We start from the raw sequence: 18,280 nt of genomic DNA, 5'->3' as shown, positions 1-18,280 counted from the left end.
AATCTACACCAACTGAGCCATCTACCCTTCATCCTTGGTCTTTAATAAAATACAAACGAAATTACATCCTCTAATACTACAACTACCATATACCCTTTATCCTTGGTCTTTAATATACAGGGATTACACCAACTGAACCATCTACACTTCATCCTTGGTCTTTGATATACAGGGATTACACCAACTGAGCCATTACCCTTCATCCTTGGTCTTTAATATACAAGGAATTACACCAACTGAACCATCTACCCTTCATCCTTGGTCTTTAATATACAAGGGCTACACCAACTGAGCCATCTACTCTTCATCCTCGGTCTTTGATATACAAGGATTACACCAACTGAACCATCTACCCTTCATCCTTGGTCTTTAATATACAGGGATTACACCAACTGAACCATCTACCCTTCATCCTTGGTCTTTGATATACAGGGATTACACCAACTGAACCATCTACTCTTCATCCTTGGTCTTTGATATACAAGGATTACACTGTTGACAACTACAGTTTTTAATCTTTTTGATGCTGTTGCTGTTTCTTTTTCTTGCCTAATTGTTTTGACTCAAGCCTCTTGTACAGTATGCTGTAGAAGTATTGAGAGCAGACATCCTTGTCTCATTCCTAATTTTAGGGAAAAAGCATTCAATCTTTTACTATTAAGGAGGATATTAGTTGTAGGGGTTTGGGAGATGCCTCTGATAAGGTTCCCATTAATTCCTAATTTGCTAAGAGTTTTTATTAGGAATAAATATAGAAGTATGTCAGATGCTAGTTTGCCTCCAGATGATACTATTATTGACTTTTATTTTATTAATATGCTATCTTTACTTTGTCAAATGCTAAAGCAATCCTGCATTCCAGGGAATTATTCCTAAATTTTCATAGTAATTTGTTATATTAATATTTTATTAATGGCTATTACATCTAGAATTGCAAAGGCTATCAGTTAATAGTTTTTTGTTTGTTTTTTTATCATTTTGCCTGGCTTTGATAGTAATATAATTCTAGACTCATTGAAAAGGACAATGGTTGAGTGGCAAGATGCACACTGTGATATTAGCACTTGGGATGCAGAGATAGGACCATTGGCACCCTTGGCTTCACTGCAAGTTTGAGGCCAGTATGGTACATTGAGACCTTGTCTTAAAAAGCAAAAATCTGAAATGAAAAGGAAAATAGCTGTAAAGGACAGGAAGGAAATGCTTGCCACCTTTTCACGTGATGGGGACAACTCCATTCCATTGCTCACTTCTGAGCCATTGCCATATGAAGTAAGATGCCTGTGGAAATACTGTGTTTTATTCAATATCCTTGACCAAGCAGTAGTAGACTGTATTCTAGAAAGCTTTTGTACCACAAACTATTGAGATGTCAGAAAAGTGAGCAATGAACTGCATTGGCAAATAGTGGCACCTGAAAGTCCATCCATAGTCAGTGCTTCAGTGAGTACTGACCTCTTCAGTGTAATGCAATGAATTAGGATAAAGTAATGTAATTGGTTTTACTCACTGATGACTTGCTTTAATACTTCTTTTGGTTTATATAGATCTCCAATTAAAAATAGAACATGAATTATATAAAAATTACCATATTTGAGAGCTGCTGGAATCCACTAAAATTCTCTTACATAGACTATCTTGAAGGCAATTTAAGTATATAATGTTGCATTATCTGACTTACAGTCAGGATTTCTCTTGGTCATCATTTTCTTTCCATTTTATTACAGAGGAGGAGGGAAGAGACTTGAGTTGTCTGGTAGCTTCCCTTGTTCAAGTGATGATGGATCCATATTTCAGGACAATTACTGGATTTCAGAGTCTGATACAGAAGGAGTGGGTCATGGTAGGATATCAGTTCCTAGACAGATGCAACCACTTGAAGAGGTCAGAGAAAGAGGTAACCAGTCTTACTGCCTTACTAGACATTTTTTAAGTGTGTGTGTGTGTGTGTGTGTGTGTGTGTGTGTGTGTTTGTGTGTGTGTTTTGTGTGTGTGTGTGTGTGTGTGTGTGTGTGTGTGTGTGTGTGTGAGAGAGAGAGAGAGAGAGAGAGAGAGAGAGAGAGAGAGAGAGAGAGTGTCCCAGGTGACTCAAGTTTCTTCCAGGTTGAGAAAAACTAACCAGTACAAACAACAAATGCTTTTAATCATTGAGTCCTCACTATAGAACCATCATAATATATTTTAAAAGACTAAATGAACAGAAAAATGAGAAACTATTGAAGGTTGCAGGACAGAAATGTCAAGTCTCAGAGAAAAGCAAACCAATCATAATAGCAGTGGATTTCTAAGCAGAAATCCTGAAGTCCAGGCAGACCTAAAATGATGTATTTTAAGTCCTGAAAGAAAGACAAAAACAAACCCAAAACTACCAAACTAGGTTATTGTTACCAGCAAAATTATGCTTCATAATCAAAGAAATAAAGACCCTAAGAAATAAAGTTCATAAGTGAAAATTCATTAAGCAGTCCCTGGAGAGTACTGAATAGATAGATTCCTCCACATAGAAGAAGAAGAGAAATGCACCAGGAAACAATAAGTCTCACTAGAAGATTTGATAAGCAGATGGAGAATAAATCAAGAATTACAGCAGATGACAGGAGTTAGATCATAGTTTTGAATAGTAACACCAAACCTTAATGATTTCAAGTCACTAACTGAAAGAGGCAGACTGTCAAAAGTGTTGGATTGAAAAACAAGACCCAAGTATTTGCTGCCTGCAATAAACATACCTCACTGGCAAAAATAAGATACAGCCTGAAAGTCAAAGGGTAGAAAAAGTTATTTCAAGCAAATGAAATCTTTAAGCAGCAGTAGCTATATTCACATCCAACAAAGCAGACTTCAGAATTAGTTAGAAGATGTAAGGTTATTCATTAATAAAGGGAACAGTTCATCAGAATACTTAACAGTTATAAACATAGCTGCATCAGATGCTGGAAACATTTCTGGACATAAAGCTGACCCCAATACAACAATTATCGATGGCATCAATACACCTTTGTTACAGCATGAAAAAACAATGCCCCTTGTGGGTTTGTGCGTTTGAACACTTGGTCCCCGGATGCGACAAGTTTTTTTGTTTGTTTGGCTTTTTATGGCACCTTTAGGAGGTAGATATTCTAGGGTAGGGCTTGAGGTTTATAACCTAAGACTACCTCTCGCCCTCCACTTCATGGTCCATGGGACAAGCCACTGCCAGGCTTCTGCTACCAAAGAGCCATCCACCCCATGGCGTCTTCCCCACCATAATGGATTTTATCCCTTCAAACCGCCAACCAAAATAAATCTCCCATGGGTTGCTTCTTGTATTTGGTTACAGCAATGAGAAAACTAAGTAATAGAAATTTGGTAGCAGGAAGTGGAGCCATTGCTGGCATGAACCTGACAGTTTATAGGCCATTGGAACTGGTGTTCTGAAGGAACTTTGGAGGTCCTTTAGAACTCTCTAAACAGTGTCATGGGCCATTCTGGTGGAAAGACAAGGAAAGTGTAGAAACATGGAGAGTGGAGACATGCTCAGAGGGTTTCTGAAGGGAACTAGGACTAGAAGCCGTTCATGTACTAGTCTGTCAGTCTAACTGTGCTCTGCTCAGGCCCGGAAACCATGAATAAGGCAGAACTCAAGAGTCATGGGCTAATTGGTTTGGCAGAGGAGATCCATACAGCGGACTATTCATGCTGCAGACTGGTCATTGTTGTTCACTTTGCTTACCCAGATTTGCAGTGAGAGAGGCCGAAAGTGGAGCAGGAAGATATTAAAAGTGCACTTCTGGCATGGGGAGGAGTGTGGATCTAGTTAAAGTTGTGCACAGAAATGGGCAACTTGATGAGGAAAAGGGCTTGAACCAGATTAAAGTTGGTGAGAGGGTCACTGCAGAAGGGCTGCGATTCCTAAAACGATTAAGGTCGTGAAGGGGAAACCTTGAACTTTAAAAAACAGTAAGAAAGGTGCTTTGGGGGAAGGGCCTCACCTAATGCAAATTCACTTCAAAGGACAGAGCAAATGGCAGCCAGCAAAGTGCTTTCCTAGGTTCAGTGGCCAAGTACTCAAAAGTGTGACCAAAATACCTGACTTACAGCTCTGCTCAAAGGACTCAAACTACACCTTGAGCTGTTAGTGAGCTTGGCATTGCCCACGTGGAATGCAAGAGTGGAGGTGAGCTATTACATGGCAGTTTGTACCAATTGTTTGATGAAGCCATTAGATTTCCTGTGTGGACACCCAGGTGTGCTGTGCCTGAAGCCGTGAGGGTGAAACCTAAGTTGCAGTGGGGACCCGAAGATATTGGAGATGCCAACAAGCTACAGGAACTGGCCCAAGGGAGAGGCCATGTGTGTCAGAGGGACCGGGGTTGGAGGCAGGGCTATAAACTCCCCTCTCAGCACAAGTGACCCAGCCAGGTGGAGAACCACGGGTGTGGTGTTTACCCTGCTGGTTTTCAACCTTGCTTTGGTATTTTTGTTTTGTTTTTTGCTTTGTTCCATTCCTGTCTTTTGAATGGGAATGTTTACTCTATACCAGTCTATGTTGGAGGTAACTTACTCTTTAATTTCATATGGGCTCACCAGTACAAGTTTACTGAGTCTCAGAAGAGACTGAGCTTTAAATTTCTGAATGATGTTAAAGCTGTGAGGCGAGGGGCCTTAGGGAGCTGGACTAAATGCATTCTGCACTGAGCTGGCCATGAACCTATGGGGACCATTGGCAGTGTGGTGCTTTGAATGTGAATGTTTCCCATAGGCTCATATATGGGGACACTTGGTCCAGCTGTATAGCTGTTTTGGGAGGCTTTAGGATCTTTAGGTGGAGCCTCACTATAGGAAGTGACTTGCTAGTGCTGGGCTCTGTGAGTCATAGCCTGGCACCACTTCCTATCTGTTCCCTGCTTCCTGATCCAAGTACATGTGAGCTAGCAGCTGCCACAGCTGCCACAACTTATCTGCTACCACGCTTTCTCCACTGTGGACTAGACTCCTCCAATTCATAGTCACTCAGAAGATTAAAAACAAAACCAGCAGAATTGAACTGCATTACAGAGCAAATATATTTAATAGACATCTACAGGGTATTCTACCTAACAGCTGCAGGATACATGTTTTTTCAGCAGCCCATGGAACTTTTTCCAAAATAGATCCTAGTTTAGGACATAGCCTTCTTAACAAATGAAAAAAAAAGTAGAAGCAGCAATGCCAGCGGTACCATGCTACCTAACTTCAGATCATACTGTAGAGCAAAGGTAACGGAGCCAGCGCTGGGCTGGCACAAAAGGACGTGCAGACCAATAGGAAAGAAAGAGTCGCTAAGAGAGAAGTCCATGCAATGGCGGCTGCATACTAAAAACATACATGGGAGAAAAGACAGTCTCTTTAATAAGTGGTTGCCAGGAAAACCAGATTATCCACATTTAGAAGACTGGAATTGATTCCTTCCTCTGCCTGTAAAAAAAATCAATTCAAAATGAATCAAAGACCTCATAATATGGGACTAGAGGAAAGCAGACAGGAAGTTCAAGCATAGGCAGACAGTGCTGTGTGGATGAGGGGTAGAGGTAGCTCTTATGCAGAGCTGGCAGGAACATAAATTAGTGGAGCCCTCAGAGTCAGTATGGAGGTTTGTCTTAGTTAGGGTTTTCTATTGCTGTGAAGAGACACCATGACCACAGCAACTCTTATAAATGAAAAGATTTAATTGGGGTGGCTCACTTACAGTTTCAGAGGTTCAGTCCATTATCATCATGATGGGGAGCATGGTGGCACCCAGGCAGACTGGTGCTGGAGCTGAGAGTGCTGCATCTTACAGGCTACAGGAAGTTGACTGGCACACTGGGCGGTATCTTGAGCAATGAAACCTCCAAGCCCACCCCCACAGTGACACACTTCCTCCAGCAAGGCCACACCCACTCCAACAAAGCCACACCTCCTAGTAGAGCCACTCCCTACGAGATTTTGGGGGCCAACTCCATTCAAACTACCACAAGGTTCCTAAAAATCTAAAATAAACTACCTTATGACCCAGCTGTGCCACTCCTTGCCAGGAGGGTCAAAGGTCACATACAAAAGAGATACTGCCCATGTTCACTGTGAAGTCAGCTTAGGTGCCCATCATCCCAACTAAATGGTAAGAAAAGTCCAGTGTATGTCTATAAGACATAGTACTATACCATAAAAAGGGAGGGACTGTGGGGCAACTGGAGGTCATGATGGGATAACATGTTTTCTTTACGTGAGGAGAAGAACCACCAGGGAATAGGGGGTATAAGTGTAAGAAGGCAGATGGTAACTATCACCATATACATGTATGGAAATGCCATTATGCGATCCCCCTGTTGTATAGAATTAAATGCTAAGAGTGTCCTAGCTTACTAAAATCATCTTTGGAGTTTTCACATTTCCTGAACCCAGATTTTGAGAGGAACATCTTTGTAAGACCTGTGTGGCTCCCTGGGCTCCCTGTTCAGCCTCAGAAGGCCCTGCAATACTTCCGAGACCAGGCAGCCAGGTTGGCTCGTCCAGTATTGGTTCAGAAAGCACCATTGACTAGTGGCAGTGCATGCAAATGAGCGGCCAGCAGGGGCACTGCATCTAGGGCTGATGCCAGTTTCATGAACTTGCTGGTCAACCGGAAGTTACAAGGTTTGGCTGACGGTTTTGTGTTGCTCTGTAGACCCACTTGCAGGATGTTTAAACACAGTGTTTGCTTCTCCACATTCGTACAGGGCAGCATACTCATTTGCTTGCTATTACTACACTTGCTGATCAAGAAGAGTTACTTTTTTGTTTTGTTTTATTTTTTGAAACAGAGTTTCTCTGTGTAGCCCTGGCTGTCCTGGAATTCCCTTTGTAGACCAGGCTGTCCTCAAACTCAGAGATCCACCTGCTTCTGCCTCCTGAGTGCTAGGATTAAGGATGTGTGCCACCACCTCCCAGCGCTTTTTTTTTTTTTTTTTTTAGTTAAATGTATGTCTTGACATAGATAGGTCTAATCTGTTCACATGGCCTCAGCTCAGCCCAGCCGAGTGTTTGAGGGTTAGATGTTTTCTTGTTATCCTCTTCAGTTCCAATAATAAATCTAGGAATACATGTGCCAACCAGCAGGAAGCATCAAATAACCTCTTTGTCTGTCCTTGTTTGCCAGTCTCCTTTATTCTTGCTGTTTTTGGACACCACGTGGCAGCTGTTAGAGCAGTATCCAGCAGCCTTCGAATTCTCTGAGACATACTTAACAGTGCTGTGTGATAGTACCCGGATATCACTGTTCGGCACCTTCCTGTTCAATTCTCCTCATCAGCGGGTGAAGCAAAGCACTGTAAGTGACATGCTACTATTTGTATGTATGTGCATGTGCATTTTGTGTGTAGTATGTAGGTATGCCTGTCCTCAGGTGTGTGCAGGTGTATGTGAATGTGAAGGCCTGAAGCTGACGTCTGGTGCCTTCCTCAGTGCTTTCCCTCTGTTTTCTTGAGGAAAGTCTTTTACAGAACCTGGAGCTGCCAGTTCTGGCTTTTCCAGCTAGCCAACTTGGCCCAGGAGTTGTGTGTGTCTCCTGAGTTTTGGGAGGTTGCCACCATACCTGCCCTGCTTTTCCATGGGTTCTTGGGATCCAAACTCTGGCTCTAAGCTTGCACAGCCAGTGCTTTATGCCATCTCTCCAGTGTCTCCCCTGTCCCCCTTTTTACAACTTTGAAATATAATTGAAGTACAGTTAACTGCATGCTTAAAATATGCAACTTAAAATTAACCTTTCAGAATAATTTCAGAATGCATTAAGAAATCTAATTTTATTTTCATTTTGTATTCCTGTGTAAAATGCTTATAAATAAATATGTCTAAGGACATTGATTACTTTAAACACCACTAAATAAACTTTTGGATATTTTTGGTGGAGCATCAAACACGTGGCCTTGTGCATGCTACTGAGTTACAGCTCTAGCTCAACACATCCCCTCTGCCATCTTTCATGTTTTCTTCCAATTTTGAGACGATGTCAGTTACTTAGACAGGCCTTGACCTGGAGATCCCTAAGTCTCAGCTTCCTGCATGCTGAGCTCACAGTACTGAGCCGGCCGGCCGCCTCTCTTGTGCTTTTCCGTTACTCCTTGTACATCTGAGTTGTTGATCAACAACTGAAGACATTTATTTCCTGATAAGTCAATAGAATAAAAGTTGTATTTCAACTGTTTCTTAAGGAGTCGTGGAACAGGAGGTTTAGACACAAAGGTAGACGGAAGTTCTCTGCAGACACTATTACCATGTATACTCTCTGAGTCCCTCATGTCACCGGGCAGCCATTGTGGATGGGATTGCTTCTGTGGTGACAGTCGGTAGAGCTGGAGGAAGACGACTGAGGACTAAGAGTAGAGAGCAGTGCTTGCGACCAGCCTCTCCCCACCACTGGTGTGCGCCTTCTTGCTTTGCCTCCCCCATGGGAACCCACAGTGGGAAGAGCCCAGCAATGCTGTGGTGACTGAGGAGGGAAGCCAGAGGGGAGCCTCTGTAGGCTTGAGGGATCACCCACCCTGGCCTTCAGCTTCAGCTCTGAGCCCCAGTCTAGGTAATGTGGCCTCAGAGCATGAATTCTTAATTCTGTCCCAGTCTAGAAAATGCAAGGCCCGTGGTTCTCTCAGAAATAGGCTTGTAAACCAGCCCCATATCTGCTAAGTGGTTCCATCATGTAACAGTAGTGCCTTTGGCAATGGCGTACTAACCAGCAGAAAAAAACAGTGACAGCATGAAACTTGCAGGCAAATGGATGGAACTAGAAAAAATCATTCTGAGTGAGGTAACCCAGACCCAGAAAGCAAAACATGGTATGTACTCACTTATAAGTGGATACTGGCTGTAAAATAAAGGACAACCAGGCTACAGTCCACAGCCCCAGAGAGGCTAGATAACAAGGAGGGCCCAAGGGAGGGAATGCTTGGATCTCCCTGGGAAGGGGAAAGAGAAGCAATCTCCTGGGTAGACTGGGGGTAGGAGGTGGGGAAGTGGGGGAATGGGAACATGAGGGATGGGGTTGGGCGGGTTGAGGGCGGGATGGATGGGGAGAGTAATGAAAAAGATGTCTTGATAGGAAGGCTGTTTTGGGGTTAGGTAGAAACCTGGTACCAGGGAAATTCCCAGAAACCCACAAGGATGACCCCAGCTAGGACTCCTAGCAATAGTGAAGAGGGTGCCTGAACTGGCCTCCTGTAATCAAATTAGTGAGTACCCTAATTGTCATCAGAGAGCCTTCATCCAGTAACTGATGGAAGCAGATGCAGAGATCCACAGCCAAGCACTGGGCTGAGCTCCAGGAGTCCAGCTGAAGAGAGGGACGAGGGATTGTACAAGCAAGGGGGGGGTCAAGATCATAATGGAGGAACCCACGGAGACAGCTGACCTGAACTTGTGGACTCTGGACCAACAGCTAGGGAGCCTGTATGGGACTGACCTAGGCCCTCTGCATGTGTGTGACAGTTGTGTAGCTTGAGCTTCTAGCAGTGGGATCAGGACCTGTCCTTGGCACTTGAGCTGGCTTTTGGGAACCTATTCCCCATGCAGGGATGCCTCACCCAGCCTTGATGCAGGGGAGGAGCTTGGTCCTGCCTGACTTGATGTGCCATGCTTTGTTGACGCCCATGGGAGACCTACCCCTTTCTGAATGGAGATGGAAGAGGAGTGGATGGGGAGGGAGTAGATGGGAGGTGGGGGGAGGGAACGGGAGGAGAGAAGGAAGGGGAAACTGTGGTCAGTATATAAAATAAATGAAAAAATTTAATTAAAAAAAAAAGTGGTGCCTTTGGTCTCGTTGTGTGTAGTAACATTACCAACTCTGACACATGCATGTGTCTAGGTATGAGAGGCAAAAAACACTAGTCAGGCTGTTTTGGGCTGGGAGTGAGGAGCATCCTAGAGAAGAATACCAGACCTTGATTGATTAGGGAGAGACCAGTTTTGGAGCCCATTTTTAGATTTCCTATTGGCTTTACCCAGCAGGTCCGCGTAGAGGCTGATTGGACCACAGGCCTGAGTGCAGATGTCTGAGGTGGTCTGCACTTGGCTGTGCTGTGGGGAGGTTTTGCTCCACCCCTTGGCATTCCTTTAAATACCTTAGGTCAGAGACAGCTGAGGCCCGATGGATTAGGATCCAGGCCCTCTCAAGGCTATCCTGTATTTTATATCTTTTTCTCTCTCCCTTCTATTCTTCTAATTTTTCCTGCTGCTTCTACTCAAGTACTCTGGGGAAATGTGGGGTTGAGCCCCCCCCTCCCGCAGATCAGTATCAAGAGGAGAGGAGGCAGGCCTTGTCTCACATGAGAGTCCTCAACACAGAGGTAGCAAGATTGCTCAGCATTGCTGCTTGGGGAACTCAGGACTCAAGAGAAACTCATGTTTCTGTGTTAGACAGTGTTTTACATTGATCAGTTTGAGAAGGAAATTTTGTGTGATTTATTCTATGTTTTTCTACAGAGATTTAACAGTTCCTAATGTAAAACTGAAGCCCAGAGGCTCCCAAGGAGTAAAATAAATGGCTTCCCAGTTACACAGCTGTAATCGTACCCCCTTATGATTTGAGTGCTTGCCTTACTGGGAACTCTCCCTTCCTGGGCTTTTCTTGCCTCCCTCAGCCATCCCCACCTGCCTGCCCCCTTCACTGACTCAGGCACAGGTCTGTCTACTGCGCATGCACACACACACACACACACAGAGCTTAGCCATTTCCCAATGATTACAAGCTTCCCCTGCCTGTAATGCAGTTATATAACCTGATTGCTGTACCTTTTTTTGGGAACATTTCTACTTTGCCTTTTTTCTAATTTCAAACAAATTCCTAGCCTTTTAAAATAGAAAGTTTGTAAAAGATTCCAAGTTACCAAATAGACAATAAGAGCCAGTCATACTTCTCCCCATGTTTTCTTCCGGGGAGCTGGCTTGTAGGAACTTGCTGTTACAGCACTCAGATAAAGGTTCTTGTTCTACGTCACTAGGGTGACGCTTAGTTTTCAGGAGGCCGGGGGTCACCTGCCAGAGGAGCCCATCTCTGTGCTGTGCTAGGACACGCTGTCACACACTTGTTGCTGTGGGGACCTCGGTCACTATGTTTCTAAGCCTAAAGTAGGGGTGTCAGCAGCAGTCTAAGGTTTGCACGGCCAGTTTAGTGATAACGTTTTTTCTCAGGTAGCACCTTTATTGCCCAGAGTGCAAAGCTTCCTTGGTCCAAAGGCTGGGAACTTGATGAATGGGCAGCGTGCTTCTCTCGCTTACATCCATCATCATTTTCAGGGTAGAGTTGTTGCTCCCACGAGGGCTGAGTGCTCCAGTGACAAAGCCTCCTGAGGGTAGAGGTGCGAGAATCTTCTCACCCATGTGCTTTGCTTTTCAGGAGTTTGCTATCAGCAAAAATATCCAGCTGGGCGATGAAAAGGGCTTGAGATTCCCCTCGGTCTGGGACTGGGCTCTGCAGTTCACAGCGAAGGACCGGACTCTTTTCCACAACCCCTTCTACGTTGGCAAGAGCACTCCGTGTCTCCAGAATGGCTCCAGGAAGTCTCTTAAGCGCTCTAAGGTAAACTGCAGCCAGCAGCCCATTAGCAGTGGAGACCCCATGCCCACGCTGGTGCAGTACCACGTGCCTTTAGACATGGTGTCTTTACAAGTGCTAGAAACAGGCCCTTTGCCAGGAGACAGCTAGTGCCGATTTTGAGAGGCCTTCCTGTTTTAACCGATGTGATAATAGCTTGACTTTTTTATAGTCAGCCTAAGAGATGGCAGACGGCAGATCTGAGCCTGACTTTTTGCTAGCCTGCCCATTCTTTCTAGAATGTGCTAGTATGGATTCTGTTCCTACCTCCACAGTCTCATGAGCATGCACTAAAGCAAACGGTGCTTGCTTTCCTTCTACTCTCCTGACATGGTAATAACCTTGGAGAGTCGATCCAAAAAGCTAGTTCCAGAGAAGACCAGCATAAGCCCCACAGAGAAAGGAGGACCATGCCCTTCAAGGCGGAACCCCTCCTAACATCTGTCAATCCTAGCTGGTTACATTGCACCACTAGTCCTTTGGAAAAGTGGGTGTTCCAGTAGAGTAATGCCAAGATCTGTCTTCTGTGCAGAAAAGTTACAGCTCCACACTGAGAGGAATGCCGTCATGCTTAAAGAATGGAGTCATCAGTGACCAAGAATCGCTTCCCAGGAGAAACTCACTAATCCTGAAACTGAAGCCAGACCCCCTTCAGCACACCGACAGCCAGAACAGTGGAGTGGAACAGTATTTTAAAGAGTGGTTTTCCAGGCCAGCCAACCTACATGGCATCATCCTCCCACGCCTCTGCAGCACACACATAAAGCTGTGGAAACTGTGCTACTTCCGCTGGGTGCCTGAGGCACAGATCAACCTTGGGGGCTCCATCATGGCCTTCCACAAGCTCTCTCTCCTGGCTGATGAGGTGGACATGCTAGGCAGGATGCTGAGGCAGCATCGGAGTGGCCCTCTGGAAGCTTGCTATGCAGAGCTGGACCAGAGCAGGATGTACTTCAGAGCCACAGGTCCCCACGACACCCTGGGGACACCGGAGTTCCTCTCCTCTTCATTTCCATTTTCTCCTGTAGGAAATCTATGTAGACGTAGCATCTTAGGGACACCATTAAGCAAATTTTTAAGTGGGGCCAAAATATGGTTATCTACTGAGACGCTAGCAAATGAAGACTAAACCGAGGTATTTTCTGAACATACTGCAAGAAGCTGTACATTTTCCCTTTGAACTGAAGTTGCTAATCTAGGTGTTTAAAACATCGTTTTATATGTAAGAAGTTTGCACTAATATTTAAAATGCGCTTAATCATGCTGCCTTCGGGTATTCTAAGGGCAGTGTGACCTCTGGGTTTGTCCTCTGTCCTTTGGGTCTGGCCCATTTGGGTCACTTGCAGCAGACACTGCCCACCATCACAGCTGTGAGCACAGTAGGTTTCTCTGTATTTGAATTTCGTCAACGTCTGTTTTCCTACCACCTTTTAAAGGTTATCTGATAGTCGGATTACAGCCCAAAGAAGGTGGATAGGGAAGTCATAAATTAGTTTTTAATGCATTTCCGGTCATCTGATAAAACTCCCAGCAGGCCTCAATTGGCATCCGTATATGTTTCTCTCATTGAACTTAGCTAATGAGGGTTTGTGTTCCGGGTAAGACTTTATTATTTTAGTTCACCTCATTTAGGACCTTAGATCACTGTGTTCCAAAATCACAAATTTGCTTTAATTCCATACAACTAAGTTTTAAAAAATGCACTGTAACTTTAAAGCATTCACTGTAGCTAATTAAACCCAGAAGTGCCTTTGACATTAAGATAACAAAGAAGCTAGAAAAGCAGAGGGAAGTATAGTCCCATTGTTTAAAGTTAGGGCATTTAGACCCCACTGTGTATAGGGAATAGCTTCTTGCCAACAAGCCTCACCAATAGCCAGTAGTTTTCAGAGCCACAGTTTTGTCCCTCAGGAAGTCACCCTGCAGTCTCTGGGGTACAACCCTTAAAGGCTCTTTAGGCAGCAGGTGCACAGCTCCAGCTGTGGCTAAGGGTGCCCAGTCCATGGACAGGAGCATGCCACACTCTCACCAGGGGCTGCTGGGAGTGCTCTGGCCTTCCATGATCACGTCAGCTGACATGCTGACACAGGCCAGCATTCCTCCTTAGAAATAACTGCTGGGGGTCACGAGATGGACACATGCACAGACTAGAAGACTTCCCCAACTATTGCCATTTTAATACAGAGATGCTCCCCTTCTGGCTGTGGGGGGCAATGCCAAGAGGCTGAGAAGCCCTTGTTCCAAACCATGCTAAGAACCTGGCCAGTTTTACAGGACCAAGTTCAGAAGCTCCCAAGTGTTGATGTGTGGAGGGCTTCTTTTCCCCGTTTAAAGGTGACTATTTCCTAATGGACAATGGCAGTGTCTTAAATCACCACCTTGGATTTCAAACTACTTTATAGTAAAGTGCTGATTTATTTGGTTTTCTAAGACAGAATTTCTCAAGATAGGTTGGCCTGTGTATGTGCTGCTTAGCCAGTTCTACTTTTTACCTTTTCTGATAATGTTTAATAATGTCTGCATTTAACAGAGCACATGTTCTTACAAGACGGCTTAATGAGTTCTGCTCTTAGGGCCGAACCTAAGGTTTCCACCCATCTGCTGTCGACTTGTGGAAATAGCATTATCAGCAGTGAGGATGCCCCAGTCCCTGGCTGCAGAGCAGCCCTGGGCCTGAGACATGACCACGCCACCACTGGAGCCCGATAGTAATTCCCCCATTTTCATTAAGCTGCTTTGCTACTTCTGTAAATTGTTCTCAATTGATTTGGGGGTTGACAATTTATTTCTTTGTAATTTTCATCCCTCACATTTACTTCAACTCCTTTGAGAACTTAGTTTTTGTTAACTTACAAAGAGATCAGGTACTAGTAACACTACTTTATGATGGAAATCGCATATTTTTGTATTATAATCAATTGTAAATGTTTTTATATTTCCACTGGGTGGTTGTTATATCATGATTATTGTGCCACGGCTTATTGTGCGTCAATATTTGTAAAAACAGCTCCCAAGTCCTACTGTGGCCTGTGGGGCAGCTGCTTGGCACCTGCTAACCAATGACACTGTGGTGGCCGACGAGGTAAGCACGGCTGCATGCAGCGTACCAAAGAGCTCGATGCCACTGTCTCGGAGGCCCCGTGGGCAGAGCTTGTGCTGGTGGTGCCCTGCAAAGGCCAGTGACACTGGACATTCTAGCACTAATCCTAGAGGTGGAGTGTCTTACTGTTGTTTTATGATGGGAACCAATTCCAAAACCAAAAATGCCTAACTCTATTTAAGGAAAGGACATTAATTTGTACTGACGGGAGATGAAAACGGCTCAACTCATTTTTCAACAAGATCTTCTTGCTGTAGCAGTAACCTCAAGCACTTAAAACTTGGTGTTGAGACAAAACTAAAACCTTTGTGCCTAAACACACTGATGAGCTGAAGCAGGATGAGCAGGTTGCCCAGATACTGCTCAACAGAAAGGATGTAAAGGGAATTCTGACTGCTCAATAAAATTTCCACTGAGACCGTTTGTAGTCGTCACCCGTGTGAAACAATCCATGAGACCGCAGTGACTGGTGTTGGGGGTGGGGCTTCGGCTCCCACCTGTACTTGCGGATCCTTCATTCATCTCTTGTGAATACCCTCTAAGAGGGGCTGGAGAAACAACTTTCACATCAGTTCAGAGCTGGCTGTAGTTAGGCCACATGGGTATCAATGCTAGCTGCTCTAACACTGGGGAATTCTGTTTCCCTGAGTCCCTGGAGACTGGGACCCCACACTGAGTCCTGAGCCTGCTGTAGACTTAAGTCACCTCCTTCTGGGTCCCTTCTCTAACCTGAGACTCTTTCAAGCAGTAGTAGTGAGCGGCCCTGTTAATTACAATGTATAAGATTAACCTGACTTAGCCAATGGGGATGTTCCTAAAAAGGATGTGCAAATGCATTGACATTGGTCTTGCCTTTGTTAATCTAGCCTCGGGTGCTTACAGAGATATGAGAAGTTAGTGGCATGGTTTTATTTTATAATCATGTTTTATTAACAAGGAGTTTTCCAAAAGTCATTCTGGCCAGGGAAGCAGGTAGCCTAAGTGAAGCTCTTCACTTCTCCCTCAGCTCTTCTAAATCCAATCCCCCAGTCCCGCCCCCAGCTCTGTAACAGACCACTCACTGTAGACTCCTCTTCATTTCTGCCCGTCTCCAATAGATCACCTAGACCTTCTCTTCTGACCTTTCTCCCCTACTCGTCTCATAGTCCCAGCCCCAAACAAGAGCGGGCACGACCTGGGAACCCACAGGCCACTCTGCCCGGGGAACCAGGTGACCCAACTGCACCTCTTCACCTCTCCATCCTGTCCTCTAAAGCCAGCACCCTGTCTCATCCCTAACTCTGTAGCTAACCACCTACTGTGGTCTCTCCCTCCTCTCTGTCTCCATCTCCAGTGGATCACACAGATCTTCCCCAACCTTCCTGTTATGCCAGCCACGAACTCCAGCAGGCATTCCCTGGGTACCTGCCAGCCATGAACCCCAGCAGGCATTCCTCAGGAACCTGCCTGCCAAGCCTGCTAGAGAAGCAAGTAGGCCAGTGAAGCAGACAAGTGAGCTTTAGATCTCTCTCCATCTTCTCCTCCAAATCCAACCCGTTTCATCCCCAGCTCTGTAGCAAACTACCTGTTATGGCCTTTCTTCACTCTGCCCCTATTCCCAGAGGACTATGCAGAACTTGGTGGAACATCCTGCTTTTCCTCCTGTGGACCACCCCCCCCAGAATATCCCCATTTCTAAATGTCAGCTCCCTATACCTAGAAACACATTTTAATTGGAACTCCCAGTGGCCACACCTAGCAGAACCCCAAAGTCCCTACGAGGAGGCACATAGTCACCACACCATCCTGAGAACCACAGAGGGCAACAGAAACCAAGGAACAAAACAGCCACTCAACAAAGACGAGACCAGACATCAACACAGAATTAACCATCATTGCAAACTCAGATGCCTGGACACCAGTGTAAAAACAGTCACTGCCAGGACAATACGTCTTTCCTAGAGCCCAGAAACCCTACCACAGTAGGCCCTGAGAATTTTAACATAGCTGCAAAACAAGACACAGACCTTAAAACAGCCTCTATGACTATGGTAGAGGTTCTTAAAGAGGAGTAAGTCCTTTAAGAAATCTATGTAAACACAAACAATGGAAGGAAAACATTCGAGACCTAAACATGGAAATAGAATCAATGAAGAAAACCCAAACTGAGGGAAATCTGGGAATGAAAAATTCAGGAACTCAAACAGGAACCTCACAGGCAAACCTCACCAACAGAAGACAAGAGACACTTTGGTCAAAGAAAATGTTAAATCTGAAAAACATCCTGGTACAAAACACCCAGGAAATCTGGGACACTATGAAAAGACCAAACTATGAATAATAGGAATAGAAGACGGGGAAGAAACAGGTCAAAGGCACAGAAGATATTTTTGACAAAATCAGGAAAAAATTTCTTCAACCTAAAGAAGAAGAAGATGACTGACTATTAGGGTACAAAGGCATGCAGAATGCCAAATAGACTGGACTAGAAAAAAAATCCCCTTGGTACATAATAAAACACTAAATTTACAGAACAAAGAAATAATATTAAAAGCTGAATGGGAAAGAGACCAAGTAACAAATAATGGCAGACCTATTAGAATAACACCTGACTCTAAAAGCCAGAAGGTCCCAGACAGACATTCTACAAATTTCAATAAGTGACCGAAGGTGCCAGTCCAGACTACTATACTCAACAAAACTTTCAGTTACAATAGATGGAGAAAATAAGACATTCCATGATAAAAACCAAATTTAAGCACTGTCTCTACAAATCTAGCTCTACAAAGCGATAGAAGGAAACATCCCATCTAAAGAGGTTAACTACACCCAGGAAAACACAAGGAATAAATAATCCCAGACCAGCAAATCAAAGAGGGGAAACACACCCACCCACTACCACCACCACCACCACCACCACAACAACAACAACAGCAGCAGCAGCAGCAAAATAATAGGAATCAGCAAACATTGCTCATTGATATCTCTCAACATCAATAAAAAGAAAGACTGACAATGGAGGCAAAAACAGGATCCATTCCTCTGCATCCAAGAAACATCTTAATACCAAGGACAGACATCACCTCAGGATAAAAGGATGGAAAAAGATATTCCAAGCAAACAGACCTAAGAAGCAAACTAGTATAACCATTTTAATATCTGGCAAAATAGACTTCAAAACTAATCAGAAGAGATAGGGAAAAACACTTCATAATGATCAAAGGAAATATCTTCCAGGAGGACATTACAATCCTTAACATCTATGTACCAAACACAAGGGCACCCAAGTTCACAAAAGAAACACTACTATAGCTTAAATTACATTGATCCTCACACTAATAGTGGGAGACTTCAATACTTCACTCTTGCCAATAGACACGTCATCCAGACAAAAATTACAGAAATGGAGCTAACAGATGTTATAAACCAAATGGACCTAACAGATACTTACAGAACATTTTACCCCAAACACAGAAGAATATATATTCTTCTCAGCACTCATAGAACTCCAAAACTGACCACATAAAGCAAGTCTCAACAGATACAAGGTAAAACCAGATAAACTGAACCCAATAAAAGAGAAATTGGGGAATAGCCTTGAACACAATGGCACAGGAAAAGACTTTATGAATACAACACTG

At 44.3% G+C, this 18,280-nt stretch overlaps 1 protein-coding gene across 1 annotated transcript in view; it reads left to right on the top strand.

Moving 5' to 3' along the window:
- The window catches only part of Mtmr10 (myotubularin related protein 10), a 55,275-nt gene extending 40,192 nt beyond the window's left edge, over window positions 1-15,083 (top strand). Inside the window, exons 13-16 of the mRNA XM_028872842.2 lie at window positions 1,728-1,897; window positions 7,136-7,306; window positions 11,363-11,545; window positions 12,093-15,083. Coding sequence (XP_028728675.2) covers window positions 1,728-1,897; window positions 7,136-7,306; window positions 11,363-11,545; window positions 12,093-12,689 — 1,121 coding nt within the window. The 3' untranslated portion in view covers window positions 12,690-15,083. The remainder of the gene's footprint in view (window positions 1-1,727; window positions 1,898-7,135; window positions 7,307-11,362; window positions 11,546-12,092) is intronic.
- Window positions 15,084-18,280: the final 3,197 nt, after the last annotated feature.

The sequence above is a fragment of the Peromyscus leucopus genome, chromosome 1 (genome assembly GCF_004664715.2).
Source record: "Peromyscus leucopus breed LL Stock chromosome 1, UCI_PerLeu_2.1, whole genome shotgun sequence".
Classification (NCBI taxonomy): domain Eukaryota; kingdom Metazoa; phylum Chordata; class Mammalia; order Rodentia; family Cricetidae; genus Peromyscus; species Peromyscus leucopus.
Note: the sequence above shows the minus strand (reverse complement) of the source record. Positions and strands in the feature narration are given on the sequence as shown.